This window comes from Chiloscyllium plagiosum, unplaced genomic scaffold (assembly GCF_037043375.1).
Source record: "Chiloscyllium plagiosum isolate Xiang-an unplaced genomic scaffold, Cpla_swu_hap1 HiC_scaffold_34, whole genome shotgun sequence".
Classification (NCBI taxonomy): domain Eukaryota; kingdom Metazoa; phylum Chordata; class Chondrichthyes; order Orectolobiformes; family Hemiscylliidae; genus Chiloscyllium; species Chiloscyllium plagiosum.
In genome coordinates, this window is record NW_028270172.1 from 11,676,698 (window position 1) to 11,693,204 (window position 16,507).

Below are 16,507 nucleotides of genomic sequence, written 5' to 3' on the forward strand. Positions count from 1 at the left end.
CACATTAGCAAAGCGCTGCGAAGGTTTCCCTTATCTTCCACAGGATGGCTGATCTGGAAAGTTTTTACGCCCATAATCGAGCATATTGGGAGGATTTAACAGGCTAACATCTAACCTGTTTGGCCTTATTACAAACAAGCCTCCCATGACCAACCTCTTCTTAATTTCAAAAATATGCTATATTCATAAAATATCTTTATATACATGCATAGTCATTAAAGCAGTTCAGTTCTATACAGTAATATATGGAGAAACAAAGAAACTTTAGAGTTTGACTCTGTCAAAAAAACAGATCCAAGGCATTTATTACTTACACAAGACTACATTTACATACATTTGAGGCATCAGGAGGGTCCGATAATAAATGGACTCCTATTTACCTACAGCAGGAAAACCTCAAACTGTGGTCTGTACCCACTACGCCTTGGTGGCAGCTGCCCTCAGCTTTCACGTGTCCCTCAGCAAGTAGTGGAGGTTTGTACAATTGCAGCATTTAAAAGGCATCTGGATGGGTATATGAATAGGAAGGATTTGGAGGGATATGGGCCAAGTGCTGGCAGATGGGACTAAGTTAGGTTAGGATATCTGGTTGGCATGGACGAGTTTGGCCGAAGGGTCTGTTTCTCTGCTGCACAACTCTCTCACTCTATGACTTTATGAGCCAGTAGCTTGGAAGGCAAATGCAATAATTGCAGTTATTTTGAGAGGACTTGAATATAAAAGCAGGGATGTACTTCTGAGGCTCTATAAGGCTCTGGTCAGGCCACATTTGGAGTTTTGTGCAGAGCTTTGGGCCCCATATCTCAGGAAGGATGTACTGGCCCTGGAGCATGTTCAGAGGAGGTTCACAAGAATGGTCCCAGGAATGAGGATTAATATATGAGGAATGTTTGAGGACTCTGGGTCTATACTTAATAGAGATTAGAAGGATGAGAGGAGATCTAATTGAAACACACAGTATACTGAATGGCCTGGACAGACTGGACATTGTGAAGATGTTTCCATTGGCAGTGGAGACTAGCAGCTGAGGACACAGCCTTAGAGTAAAGGGAAGACCTTTTAGAACGGAGATAAAGAGAAACTTCTTCAGCCAAAGAGGGGTGTATCTATGGAGTTCACTGCCACAGAAGGCTATAGAGGCCAGGTCCTTAAGTATATTTAAGACAGAAATAGATAGGTTCTTGAGTATCAAGGGGATCAAGATTTAATGGGGAGAAAGTGGGAGAATGGGTTTGAGAGATGTATCAGCTATGATTGCATGGCAGAGCAAACTTGATGGGCTGATTGGCCTAATGTCTGCTCCTGTGTCTTATGGCCTTATGAGAAGGATTGAGTCTGTTAAATATGACACTGATGGAGGAACCTGACCCCCACCTTGATTAGATTCTGAGTGAAGTTGCAGGTTGAATATGGGTGGGCTGTAGGTTTACTGCTAGATAGGATGAGGGAGGACTTGTGGCAGAGAAGATAGTGTCCCGGCCTCTGAGTCAGAAGCTTTGGGTTTGAGACGCATTCCTGGACTTGACGGCCAAGGATGATGCATTCAAAATGTGACCAAAAGATCAATGCTCAACCTATACATCTTTCTAACATGCACCAATGACAGGTGATAAGTTCAGGAGAGATTCCTGGTCTGCTGTGTAATGGAAAGAATATCAGAGGCATTACCATCACTGCCTACTCCCCAATGTGAACGTCAAAGTACATGTTGTCACTGTTATGGACCAATCAAACCCCCTTCAAAATATTCAAAAGATAGTCTAGACCTTTTTCTTTCTTATTTTAAAAGTAAGTGTAAGGTGTTGCATTCCAGATGCAATTCAATTGGTCAAACTACTGGATTTAAAGCAACATATACTTTATTCATCTGCTATAGTTAAAATACAATCAAAGGAAGACGGGATTGGAAAATCTTAACCGTATACTAGAAACAGCAACTATTACTAATGAACTGTCCCAATACCCATAAACACACACCTTGGAAAAAGAAAACAGACTGCCTCACATATGATTCCTGTAGCAGGATGAGAACCCCCAGCTTTTGGGTGTAACTGAGAGAGAGAAAATATAGCTGCCACTTCTTCCAGATCCCAACAGGAATTGCTGAGAGCTAAAATAAAGATCCTGGTTCTGTGTGGCTTTAATCACACCCATTCAGGCTGCTTCTATTGGTCCAACTTTAAAAAGAACTGAAGGCCTCACAAGCTGTTTACTCCGGTGGTTTGGGTAGACAGCTCACTACCTCTGTCTTAAAACCTCTCTTCAAGCAAAAGGACAAAATATGAGCTAAAAGCCACAGTATTGGCACAAAATAGTCACTCAGACTCCTTGAACAATACATTTTACACCTATTTCAACTAGTCCAGGGTTTGATTGGCAAAATCAAGGCTCACACTTCACTGAGGGAGTGCTGCACTGTCAGAGGAGCTGTCTTTCAGATGAGACATTAAAGTGAGGTTTCATCGGCCTGTTCAGGTGGAGGTAAAAGATCCAGTGGCACTGAATCAAAAAAGTAGTTGTCCCAAGTTTCTCGGCTATTTATCCCTTAACTAACATCATGTTAGTAGAGTCTCTGGTTGTTTATCACATCTCTGTCAACTTTAAATCTCTGATCTCTTGTTCCCCACTACAAAAGGATCACAACAAAGCGGACACAGGTAGAAATTAATTGGGAAAAAAAGCAAAAATGATTTGAGAAAAAGCTTTTATTGTGCAGCAAGTGGTTCGGATCTGGATTGCACTATCTGAGACCATGGTTCAACTGACACATTCAAAATGGAAGCAGACTGTTAGTTGCAGTAGAAGAATGCAGAGTTATAGGGAGAAGGGAGTATTGCACTGAGTGGAATAATCATCTGGAGAACTGGTGCAGACATGATGGACTAAATGGCATCCTTTTGCAATGTAACAATTCAATAATTCCGTGATTCTATCTGCGATAGCTCGCGGTGTACAAATCAGTTGCTGCATTTCTTATATTACAGCAGTGACTATATTTCATAAATTGTGTCATTGGCTGGAATGAGCTTTGAGACATCTGGTGGTTGTGAAAATGTTTTTGGATGTCTTTGTTGAAGCATCTTTAATCCGAATCAAATGCAAATGGTGCTGCACATTGCGCAATCATTGGCGAACATCCCCACTTCTGACCGTAATGATGGAGGGAAGGTCACCGATGATGCACCTCAAAATAATTGGATCTGGGGCACTACCCGAAGGAACTCCTGCAGAGATGTCCCGGATAGGGATGACTGACTTCCGACAACCACAACCACGTTCCTACATGCCAGGTATGACTTCAACCAGCAGAGAGTTTGTCCCCTGATACCCATTGATTCCAGTTTTGTTATACTTGATGCCACACTTAGTTGAATGCATCCTTGATGCTGAGGGCTGTCCCTCTCCCCTCCCCTGTGGAATTCCGCTCTTTTGTCCATGTTTGACCCAAGGCTGTAATGAGGTCAGGAGCTGAGTGGCGCTGGCGGAACCCAAACTGGGCATCAGTGCTAAGCAAGCGCTAATTCATAGAGTTATAAGGACAGAAGAGGCCATCAGCCCACCTGTACTACCAAAGCTACACTCATTGCTAAAAGGTTATTGCTAAGCAAGTGTTGTTTCATAGCATTGTTGACATTTCCCATCACTTTCCTGATGGAATAAATAGCAGGCAAATGATCGGCACTGGGAGAATTTTATTTCATCCTCTCTGGAAAATTACCTTTGCTTCTTGGTATCTAGAATGAGAAAAATGTTTCTGATGTTTTAGAAAACGGAAATGATGAACACGATTAAGGTCAGACACCGGGAGAAGCGTGTTATTTTCAGGGTCAAAAAGGATATTTCTCTACACAAGTGGAAATCCGAAATGATTCAGTTGTTAATTGAGTTGCTAATCGTCTCAAGTGGTTGAGCCAGATCTGCTCAGGCCTTGTTGACAACTCTCGAGTTTCACATCAAAGCAATCCAAAGGAATTAATGTATCTTTGCAAACACAAAGACGGATGTTTGGGCAGGAATGTTTTTGTTTTTGTTTCCCTAACCGGACCATGAGTTAGAACGCAGACGATGTTTTTTTAAAAAAAAATTCCCACGGTGTTGCAGCTTTAAGAGAAGCTGAGATTTACAGAAATACAGCGTGGGGCGGTTGGTGCGAATTATTGAAACCGCTGGGAGTTTTTATACAGACAAGCACTGCAGAGGGAGAGGGGTGTGGGTGGAGGGGACCTCCTGCGTTACACAGTGCAGCAATGCACAGAGAGAGAGGGGGACATCGCCGGCTTTAGCTCTGCACAGAGACACACTGGAGATCTCCTGGACCACAGCTCTGCACACACACACAGAGAGAGAGGGAGACTCCGAGAGATCGCCTGCTTTAAAGTGTCCAGCTCTACAAAGACAGCCTGGAGACCTCTCGTACTACAACGTGCACAGAGAGAGAGAGAAACCAAGACCCTGAGACGTCGCCTGTTTCAGCTCTTCACAGAGAAACTGGAGTCCTTCTGTCCTACAGCAGCGAGTGAGAGAGAGGTGAGATCGCCTGCTTTAAAGTGTCCACCCCGGCACACAGCGAGAGACACAGAAGTTCTGTTTTTCGACATGCACAGAGAGAAACAGACTCAGAGACGTCGCCTGCTTTAGTGTGCACAGCTCCTGTACTACAGCGTGCACAGAGGGAGAGAGAGAGACAAGACTCAGAAATATCGCCTGCTTTAAAGTGCCCACAGGGAAACAAGGGTCCTCCTGTGCTACAGGGTGCACAGAGTGACAGAGTGAACAAACCTCAGGGAGATCGCCTGCTTTACAGGGTACAGCTTTTCCCAGGTAGAAAGGAGTCGCTCTGTATTAGAGTGCACAGAGAGAGAGAGAGCGCGCCTGGAGACCATCCTGCATTACAGAGAGAACAAGACTTAGAGAGCTCGTCTTGCCATTCCTGAAGAAGGGTTAATACCCGAAACGTCGACATCAGCACCTCCTGATGCTGCCTGGCTTGCTGTGTTCCTCCAGCCTCATGCCTGTTTGCTTTGGATTCCAGCATCTGCAGTTTTATCGTCTCTAATTTAGAGTGTACAGCGGTGCACAGAGAGTGAACAAGACTCGGAGAGCTCGCCTGCTTTACAGGGTACAGCTGTGCTCACAGAGAGAGAGAGAGAGAGAGAGAAACTGGAGACCTGTGTTACAGAGAGTGAGGAAGGTTCAGACTGCCTGCTCTACAGAGAGAGAGGAGCTCACCTGTCCTAGAGTTTCAGACAGACCCTGTTTTAGAGTGTGCAGAGAGAGACTCAGGGGGTGGGGAGGAGTGGGGAGGAGCGGGTAGGGTAGGGGGGGAGATTTCCTGCTACCCAGCGCGGTGTCCCCCAGTGACCATGCAGTGCCCTGGCACAGTGCCATGCTGAGCAGCCAGTTCCTGAGCCTGGTGCTCCTGCTCGCCAGCAGCAGCTCACACAGCTGGAGCGGGGAGGAATTCTACTTACAGCCCAACAGCACGGCCCTCAACCTCTCCCTGGCTGGTCGGCTGGAGCTGCAGAGGGCTGGCGGTGGAGGGGAGCCCGGGGCTGGGGTCCCCGGGCCCGGGGGTGGGGGTGAAGCTGCACCCGGGGCTCCGGGGCTTAGCCCTTCGTCCAGCTCCTGCAACATCACGGTGCTGAGGCTGGTGGCTACCTCGCTGCTGGCTCGCTGGGAGAGATCCATGGGCTTCAAGTGCGACGTGCTCCTGTTCACCACCAACAGCAACGCCCGCTCCTTTTTCTCGGCAGCGTTCACCCGGGTCTTCCCCCCCGTCATCATTGACCATGTCGGGGTCGGAGGGGGCCAGCAGGAATTCAAGCTGTGCGTGGGTTGTGGCTCAGCCCCTCGGCGGAGCCGCCCCATCCCCATCCCCGGCCCCCAGGGCCAGCAGGTCAGCTTCTGCTGCCTGCACTTCAGCCTGGAGGAGCTGAGCTGGGACAGGAGCTGGAGGGTCAACCGCAAGCCCATCGAGTCCACCCTGGTGGCCTGCTTCATGACCATCGTCATCATCATCTGGAGCGTGGCTGCTCTCATCTGGCCCGTGCCCATCATCGCTGGCTTCCTGCCCAATGGCATGGAGCAGAGGAGGGGCTGAATGGACTGAGGAATAGGGGATGGGAGTGCCTGGGTAGGTGAGGGGCTGTGGGGTGTGACTGAGGGGAATCCCTTGCACTGCCCACCCACCCTCCTCCTCAAAGGCTCCTGGTAACTGTACCCCAGGGACTTAGGGTCCATTTCCCTCCCAATCCGGTTCCCATCGCCCCAGCACTTGGCCTTAAAAACCTTAGCCATGGTCATTGGAGTCAAAGAAAATGACTGATGGAACTTGTGTTCACATTTTCGAAGAGAGACGCAGGGTTGGCTTGCCTGTGACTGTTGGGGCTCAGGGGACTTGGCAGAATTGGCTACGTTCGGTTTTCCAAAGGTTACAGGTAATGAGGAAACAGGGTTGGCACGGTGGCTCAATGGTTAGCACTGCTGCCTCACAGCGCAAGGGACCTGGGTTTGATTCCAGCCTTGGACGACTGTCTGTGTAGAATTTGCACATTCTCCCCGTGTCTGTGTGGGTTTCCTCCGGGTGCTCTGGTTTCCTCCCACAGTCCAAAGATGTGCACGTTAGGGTGGATCAATCATGCTAAATTGCCCATAGTATCCAGGGATGTGCAAGTATGGTGGATTGGCCGTGGGAAGTGCAGAATTCCGGGGCTAGAGTAGGGGACTGGGTCAGTGTGGACTCGAAATGGGCTGAATGGCCTGCTTCCACACTGTAGGGATTCTATGATTGTATTTAAGTAACGTTACTGATCACAGCATGATGATTCCTTTACCTCCATTGTGTTTCTCCTGTACTCCACAAACAAATCAGATGCTTGTCTGTTACCTTAAGCACTTTGCATCTCCTTCGCCCAGCATTTCCACCACAAAGTGATTGCCACAAAGTATCACAATGACTGTACTGATCAGGCCACTCTCGAGGAGATCATTTTTGCTCGGACATGGGTAAGAAATGGTTACCACAATGGATGGACTGCAGCATTTTACAAACTGTGTGCTTTATTCCCAAAGTTATCATTTCATTTGTGTTGGGTGAGGGGTAATTTTCAAGTGATTTTAAAAATAATGAATATTCATTTTTTTTCATTTGAACAAATGAGTTTGTTAACAGTCTCCTTTCCATTTTCAAAATGTTCCACTGAAATTTGTAAATCAATCAACTTTGGATGGAGCTGTTGATATTTGTACAAATTACATTGAAATGTATGATATTTGACATTTTTCTTTTGATAAAGTATTTGAAACTGTGTCGATTATTACCCTCTTTTTCATTTTCTGTTACCAGTCCCTAAAATGAACAATCCCAATGCCATTCCAAAGACGCTTCTTCTCCCCCCTCTCTTTTTCCAGTGGGTGTTAATGAATTTCAGCACTTTGAATCTTGTCTTTTCTTTTTTGGAGGTTTCCCTGCTCACTTGAGAAATATGGTGCAGAAGCCTCATGAAAATACAAGGTTGCAAAATATCCAAGAGTTCAGCTCTTGGCTTTGTAATTAGTTAGCAAAGTTCAGCAGGAAAATTGTAAATGTAAAACAGGTTGAGGTGGGGGGGGGGATGTCAGGTTGGGGGGATAGGAGGGGGGTTGAATTAAACCCGAGTTCCTATATTGCTGGAAATCTGCAGAGCTTTTCAATATTTTTAACACAATGATTGCTGGTGAACAAGAGGGCAAAAGGATATTGGGAGTAGATGGTTGGGTGGAGTTGAAGTTGCAATCAGATCATCTCTGTCAAATGGCTTGACCAGGCTCAAGGGGCTGAATGGCCTTCTCCTGGTTCTAACTCATGTTTATATGGAAAGTCAGCATTGAAAGAAGGCTGGACTCAGGCTCAGCTGTGATCTGTCTGCGATCCAAGTCGTCTCCCACTACTGTTCAGAATCGGACAGAAAAGGAGGGGGTCCAAGGTGCCACAGATACTTGGGAACTCAATCTCAGCCTAGGAAATGTGAACATGGTTACTGTCTGTTCCTGCTATTTTCCCACCCAGTGCTCAGGAGCATGAGTTTACAAACTAAATATGCCTAGGGTTAATCTCAACAATCTATTACAAACAGGAACTGCCCAACAGCATGATGGATAGATACTGCTGGGTGAGGATCTGTTTTGACTGACAAAATTTCTTTCTATTTAAAGGGACCTTCACGTGTTTAATGGTACCCAGTAAGATACCAACTCAATGATAACCTGCTTTTGCATTTGGCTGCAGTATAATACTGTGGGTGTTGGAAGTATAAACACAAAACAGGAAGGGTGGGAATACTCAGTAGGTCTGGTGTGGAGAGAGAGGCAGCATTAACATTCCATAGATTGGAATGGAGCTTGCAAGAGTGCAGGATACTGTGGAGAATTGGGGTGTTCTGACAGTAATTCTTTAGACGCTGCACTGTTGAAGCTTATCTCCAACCCCCAAAAACCTCTACCCAACCCACTACCCTAAACAAGGAATCAATTGAACACTTGTTCAGCTATGGGTGATTTGACCTGTAGAGGTGGGGAAAGCTGATCCATCAGTAATTTTGATTATTGATGAGGAAGAAGTTACAGGTTTATGGAACAGTGTACTGCTGCTTGTTCAAAGAGCTCGTATAGGTACCGTGTGGCTCAATGGCCTGCGCTTTACGTTTCTATGATTCAGTGAAAAGTAGGGATTACACTGAGAGATCCTGGGGTGGACACCTATGAGCAAAGGCAGATAATGTTTTAAAGGCAGAAGAAAGCTGTCTTATTACTGGATTGGTTTGAGGAAGGAAGTTGAACTTCATACAAACGATTGTGGATGGGAGAATGCAGAGATGTGGGGGTGGGGGAATGTGGAATAATTCAGATAACCGTGAAAAAGGAATCACTTTCAGTGAAACCAAGCAGCATACTTCACACCTAGATACACATAATAAAACACAAATTAGGAGCAGAAGGAGGCCAATTGGCCCTTCAAACCTGCCCTGCCATTCAATACCATCATGGCTGAACTGGTTACTCTGCATTCCCACCTACCCCGATAACCTTTCACCCCCAGTCTTTGCTAACAAGACAAAAGTGAGGACTGCAGATGCTGGAGATCAGAGTCAACATTAGAGTGGTGCTGGAAAAGCGCAGCAGGTCAGGCAGTATCCACGAAGCAGGAAAATCAACGTTCCGGACAGGAGCCCTTCATCAGGAATGAGGGCTCCTTCCTGAAACGATTTTCCTGCTCCTCGGATGCTGCCTGACCTGCTGTGCTTTTCCATCACCACTCTAATCTTGACTTTGCTTACAAGATCCTACTTTGAAGTATAAGCCTAATTTTTTCCCTATGATGCCGATTTAATGTCCCGATTATTGCAGATCAGGAAGGAGCACTTGTACCTGTTCAAACCGTCATTTTGAAAAAAAGCTTTACCACTGTGGAATTGAAATGCTCTCCACTGCTGAAACAACAGTCTGCTTTTTAAAACACAAAAGAGTCCTAATGACAGGCACTGGATCTAAATTCCAATTGTAAGATGGATCAGGACAGAGAATGATCCATGAATTCTCTGATCAGTTGCACAATTGATAAAGCCAAATGGGGAAAAAAATGATTTAGCTTTCTATGTAGGAACCTTAAACTCCTCTGGCTGAGCACCCAGAGAGAAAATTGGTTCCATTGTCCAAGATACAGGGAAGAGATGAATGACTAAATAATCAGTTTTTAAGGTATCAGTTGACAAACCTACACTACAAGAATTCCTAAATGTTGTTCAAGAACCAAGAAATCTTTTAATGATCTAAATCACCAGACCAAGCAGACTGAGTTTCACTTTGGAACAATCTACATTGATATAATGTCCTTCATGCTGAGAGAACTATCCTGTTGTGTGTTACAGAGTATGTATCCAGTGTAGCTTTTTATTTGTCATATGGATGTTAGAGGGACTCGATGACAATTATTATGGCACACATTGCTATGGTTACAGCAGATGCTTGTTACTGTTGAAAGAATACATGAAGCTGATTTGGTTTCGCTTTAGCTTCCCCTTTAACAATTCAGACAAAATCTGTGTCAGGTAGGTGAAATAACAACTTTTTAATCACACGCTATTATTGGCACAGACACACAAAATGTCAAGGATATAGAGCAGGAGCACAATGAGTATGATCACTACACAAAGAAAGTCTACCACTGAAATTAATGCTTCAGTGAAAGATTCGAGTTAGTTACAAAATGTGACCTTTATGCTAAATCTTACACACAATCTGTGGCTTCACTTCATATTGAATCAATGGATTGAATCCAAACTTTTTCTCTGTAATGGTTAAGTAAAAAACATGCGTGGTGTTATTAGGATGCATGTGACATAATGCACAATAATGTAAAATTGCATTATCTTTCATTTATTGACTCCTAAGGTGTGAGCAACATTTATCACCCACCCCTTGTTGCTCTTGAGAAGATGGTGGTGAGCTAACTTCTTGAAGTGCTGTGGCCCATGTGGGGTAGGCAGATGCACCGTCATTTTCAAGAGTTATTCCTAGTGAAAGTGGAGCGACTGCAATGTAATTCCACGTCAGGATGGCAGGTGGTTGGTGACCCATGTGCCTGGTGCACTTGGTCATCAAGGTGGTTTGGATGACAGTTGTGGATTTGGGTGATGCTGTGGAATAAGCCTTGGCGAGTTGCAGCAGTGCATCTTGTGGATGGTACATTTTGATGCCATTGTGCACGAAGGAAATGAATGTTGAAGGTGGCGGATGTAATGCCAGTCGAGTGGCCATTTTGTCCTGAATGGTGCTGAACCTCATGAGTGTTGTTGGAGCTGCACCCATCCAGGCAAGTGCAGAGTATTCCATCACACTCCTGGTTTGTACCTTACAGATGGTGGACAGGTTTTAGGGATCAGGATGTGGGGGCAGGAGAGATTCCTGCAGCTCAGCTACAGTTGAGGCAGCATGGCACACTTCAAACAATAACCACTTGTCTGTCACTGAGACAGAGAGACAGGCCTTGAGACTGGTTAGTTTGTAGATGAACCGTGCTTCTGCCATTTAAAGAGTGGGCAATCTGATCTAACTTTCCTCATTCCTGAAGAAGGGCTAATGCCCGAAACGTCGATTCTCCTGTTCCCTAGATGCTGCCTGACCTGCTGCGTTTTTCCAGCAACACATCCCAATCTGATCTAATAACAAGAGAAAGCACAGCAGGTCAGGCAGCTTCCGAGGAGCAGGAAAGTCGACATTTCAGGCATTAACCCTGCAGCAGGAATATCTGAAACCGACTCTCCTGCTGCTCAGATACTGCCTGACCTGCTGAGCTTTTACCAGCGCCACACTTTTCGATTCTGACTCTCCAGCATCTGCAGTCTGCACTTTCTCCTAACACCAAGAGAAGCTGATGTAATAGAAATGAAGACATCTAGGGTGGTGTATCACTAGCGGCTGAGCTGGTCGGGTCCTGAAGGGCATAGCTGTTCGACTGGGTATGTACAGGTGGTGAGGGAACCAAAATAATGCTTGACCCCATCCTTTTCCTTTGATCAGTATGGGAATCAAGGGGTTAGGGCGAAAAGGTGGGAATCGCACAGAGGATGGTGTGTGTCCAGAGGAAATGGTGGAGGCTGGCAGTTACAACATTTAAAAGACACCTGGATGGGGATATGAATAGGAAGAGTTCAGAGGGATAGGGGCCAAATGGTGACAAGACTAATTTAGGATATCTGGTCAGCATGGACGAGTTGGACCGAAGGGTCTGTTTCCCTGCTGTGCATCTCTATGACTCAAAGTGGATGTGAGGAATGTCAGGAGGTCTTTACTGAAAGGCTGAGCCCTCGGGTCCTAGTCTCTCCTGACAATGGAAGTATCTTCCCAAAATCCACTCTGTCCCAGGCTCAGTATCACAAGTGGTGAGTCCTTTATAATAACTCATTAACGGAGGAGCCACCTACCTAGACAGAAGCTTCAAAGGATTGTTATCTAACTCACAAATATACTTGTGAATCTGAAACTGATTGGACAAGGTGCTAATTGTGTCTGCTGTAGCTGCAGTGGTAATTACAGCCAAATGTTTAGATTATGCAGTAAAACTGGAGGTGAAGAGGAAACCATTCTTCTCATGCAACTCCGAGAGAAAACACTTACTTCAGGAAGGCATTGGAGGGGAAATTGATGCTAATGTCATTGAGCGATATCAAGCTGACAGGAGACAAAATTAGAGAAGTTCATTAAGGGAGGGCAAAATAACAGGGAAACATCCCAAAATTCTGTTTGGAATTGCAGGAAGTGCTAGATTCAGTGCACTCTTAAACAAAAGCAGAAATTGCTGGAGAAACTCAGTGGGTCTGGCAGCCATCTGTGGAGGCAAAGCAGAGTCAACATTTTGAATCCAGTGACCCTTCTTCAGAATGCTATCTCTTAGGTGGTCCATAGGAAATAGGAGCCAGAATAGGCCATTCAGCCCATCAAGCTTGCTCTTCTATTCAACCACCTGTAAGCAGTTTTCCAACACTATCCCCATGTCCATTTATGTCTTCAGTATCTAGTTCGAGGATGATTTGTTTCTACTTTGGCTCAATGGTTTCTGAGATTGCCCAGAAGTCGAATCGGCATCTGCAAACTTTGCCATTCTAGTCACAGTCACGGGTTCTGGTGATTTTACAAGCATGGTATTCACTGGAACTATAGACAGTCATCGTGGAGCCTCTATTTTCTTTCTAGAAACATAGTTGACCAGGAACCTCTCCCATTCCTACTGTTCACCATTGGCTTGTGCCAGGGAGATTTACAAGCCAATCCTCAGTTATAAACACACCTTACTTGACCATCAGTCCTGCAGTGGGACTCAAACCCAGAGCTTTCAGATGAGAGGCAGTGGTACTACCCACTACACTGCAAAACCTCCTATTGGCCAAAGTAGTATCTGGTTTTAAAAAGGGTGACAGAGCTTATCAACGTGGTTGTGGCTCAGTCAGTTACAACATTGACTCTGCGTCAGGAGGTTGAGGGGGTCAGCTCCCACACCAGGTTCTTAGCTTTAAGACTGATATGGAAGAGTAGAAAAGTGTGGCACTGGAAAAGCACAGCAGGTCAGGCAGCATCCGAGGACCAGGACAGTCAACGTTTCGGGCATAAGCCCTTCATCAGGGATGTGGGGGTTGGGGGATGGGGGTTGAGAGATAAATAGGAGGGGGAGTGGGGCTGGGGGGACAGTAGCTAGGAAGGTGAAAGGTAGATGCAGGTGTGGGTGATGATGGTGATAGGTCGGAGCTGAGGGTGGAGTGGATAAGTGAGAAGGACATGTGGCAGGACAGGCTGTGATTCTCATATAATACTGAGGGAGTCTAGTTACAATCTTTGAGTGAGAATTTTGAGGTGCGATACAGTCTCATTTGGATGTGAGAACTTGTGGCACTATTGTTTGAAGAAAACCAGGAGACTTATCCCTTGGGTCCTGAACGAATATTTATCACTTGATCTAAATCAAAATTCAGAATATCTGGCTTTTGCATTTTCTAGTGAGCACACGTCAAAAAATTTTTTTTAAATTATCCGTAAAGCACTTTGGAACACCTTGAGACAGTAAAAGGAGCTATACAAATGCAAGTCTCTCTTTCTCTTCACTTAACTCATTAGCAACTCACCAAGCCTCCTCAAAAACCCTTGCATCCTGTACCTGTAATATGGTACTTTTGTCTAATTAACCTCTGAAACATTTTGCAATGTTCTGCTCTATTGAAGGTGCTATATAAATGCAAGCTCTTATTGCTGTTGGACAGCTGGATGAATGCAGAGGGATGGAAGGAGATAAGAAAGGGGCAGGGCAGGTAAATGTGGTCATCATTATTTGCTTGCATGGAGAGTGAACAGACACATGGATTGATTGATTTGATCAACTTCTTGTTATGTTGCAATGTCTTGAATTTTTTTCCCTAAGGTTACAAGCAGTAGCTTGATTTAAAAATTCCCATCCTTGTATTCCAATCCCTCCATGAATCCACTTCCTCCCTATCTCTGTAATCTTCCCAGCCCACAACCCTCTAATATATCTGTGCTTTTCCAGTTCTGACCTTTAGTGTGTCCCCATTGCGACAGCATCGGTGGCCATCTTTGCTACTTCGTAGGACCTATGCACCGGAGTTGCCTCCTGAGACCACATTGACTCTCTGCCTTGTTTTTCTCCTTGAAGATGCTCTTTAAAACCCACCTCTTTGACCCAGCTATTGTGGTTCAGTGTCATATCTTGATTTTTAACGCTCCTGTGAGGTGCTTAGGGATGGTTTGTTTAGAGTCACAGAGACGTACAGCTCGGAAACAGACCCTTCAGTCCAACTCATTCATGCCGACCAGATATCCCAACCCAATCTAGTCCCATCTGCCAGCACTTGACCCATATCCCTCTAAACCCTTCCTATTCATATACCCATCCAGATGCCTTTTAAATGTTGTAATTGTACCAGTCTCCACCACTTCCTCTGGCAACTCATTCCATGCATGAACCACCCTCTGTGTGAAAAAGTTGCCCCTTAGGTCCCTTTTAAATTTTGCCCCTCTCACCTTAAACTTATACTCTCTAATTTTGGACTCCACCCATGAGCTCTGACTCAGGGAAAAGACCACGTCTATTTATCGAACCATGCCACTCATGATTTTATAAACCTCTGTAGGGTCACCCCTCAGCGTCTGACTTTGGTTAAAGGTATGACATAGGTGCATTGTATTGTTGTTTTATAGGAACATGGCTAGAGTCAGTGGAGCTACACTTCACCGTGGAATCAGTATCATCAGAGAGAAGGGGATTACAGTTTACCTTATTGATTGGAGAAGACACAACAGCCTATATTGTTAACCAGAAATAACAAAGGGAACATGTGCTTCTTTCTTGTAACAGAAACAAAATGTGCTTTATCCCAGACTTGTATACGCATAGAAACTGCAAATTAGTGTTGAATAACAGCCTGTTATTCAGGACAGGAGAACACATTCAGTGCCCTGATCTTATACCTTTCAGAAAACTAACCCTTTTGTCAAAATCAGGTCCACAATTTGACAAAGGTACAGGATTGTGGAGATACTGGCCATCATTTCTCATGATGTGGAGGTGCTAGTGTTGGATTGGGGTGGACAAAGTCAGAAGTCACACGACATCAGGTTATAGTCCAACAGCTTTGTTTGAAATCATAGGCTTTTGGAACAACATTCCCTCATCAGGTAACAAAGGAGCTGCGCTCCGAAAGCTTGTGATTTCAAATAAAGCTGTTGGACTATAACGTGATGAATTGTGACTTCTGATTTCATCTTTTCCCAGCTTTTCCCTGAGTCAATGATGGTGTTAGAGTCTGGAGAATCATCAAGATTAAGCCCCTGTCCAAAGGCATAAGCCCAGACAGACCCCAATCAGTTTAACATCAGTAGTAGAGAACTTCCCAGATACAGAATTTGGACTAGTTAAGTCACGTGAACATATTTAAGGAAACTTAAGGAGAGCCAGCGCAGATTTCCTTAGGGAAGATGTGTTTAATTAATTCGCTGGAATTCTTAAAACAGAGAGGCTTGATCAGGTCAATGCTGCCGATGTGGCGCGTGGCGACGGTATAAACCTTTCATTGTATTTTATATCGAATACATGTGACAATAAATGATTCAATTCAAAAGGCATTTGATACCGTGCCAAACAATGAACTGATGAGCAGAGTTAGAGCTCATGGGAAAAAGGGGACAGGAACAACTTCATTTGGAATATTGTGTACAGTGGATGTAGGTTTGCTCACTGAGCTGGAAGGTTCATTTTCAGATGTTTCGTCACCAAACTAGATAACATCTTTGTCCAGAGGCTCACTGAAGATGTTACCTAGTATGGTGACAAAACATCTGAAAATGAACCTTCCAGCTCAGCGAGCAAACCTACATCTAGAGCTTCAACTTGAGCTACAAATCTTCTCAAAACTCGCTAATTGTGTACAGTTCCAGAGCATCACACTGCAAGAAGGATGTGTACACATTGGAGGAAGTGGTTCAAAAGACAATTCCAGGAATGACACACGTCAGTCATGAAGAAATAGTAAAGAAGTTGGAACTTATTTTCACTGGTGGAGAGGAGATTTTTAGAAGTTTCCAAAGTCATGATGAATCTGGAATTAATAGTTACTCGTGCTTGTAGAAGGATCAAGGATGAGAGGGCATAGATCTAAAATAAATTGTAAAAGAAGCAAATGTCATTTGAGACATATTAAAAAAAACTTTCAAACTGTGAGTTATTCAGGTCTGGAATGGACTGCCTGGAAGAGGCATGTTGAATTGAGGCTTTCAAGAGGCTATTGGATTATTATTCGAACAGAAGTAGTCTTTAAGGTTACAAAGGCATGGCAGGAGAGTGAGACTAAGTCATGTAACTCATGTGGACAGCCAGCATGGCCCCCTGCAGCATAAAGATTCTGTGATTTGGACAAGCAATGGGATCAGAGACCGTGTTTTTACTGCAGATTGAATCAAACAGCAC

General features: G+C 44.9%; 1 protein-coding gene across 1 annotated transcript; it reads left to right on the plus strand.

The window, feature by feature from the left end:
- The first annotated feature begins 5,351 nt into the window (after positions 1-5,351).
- tmem158 (transmembrane protein 158) lies at positions 5,352-7,309 on the plus strand. The gene has a single exon (XM_087978441.1). It carries the CDS (start codon positions 5,387-5,389, stop codon positions 6,098-6,100), a length of 714 nt encoding a protein of 237 aa, XP_087834567.1. The 5' UTR covers positions 5,352-5,386; the 3' UTR covers positions 6,101-7,309.
- The last annotated feature ends 9,198 nt before the right edge of the window (positions 7,310-16,507 follow it).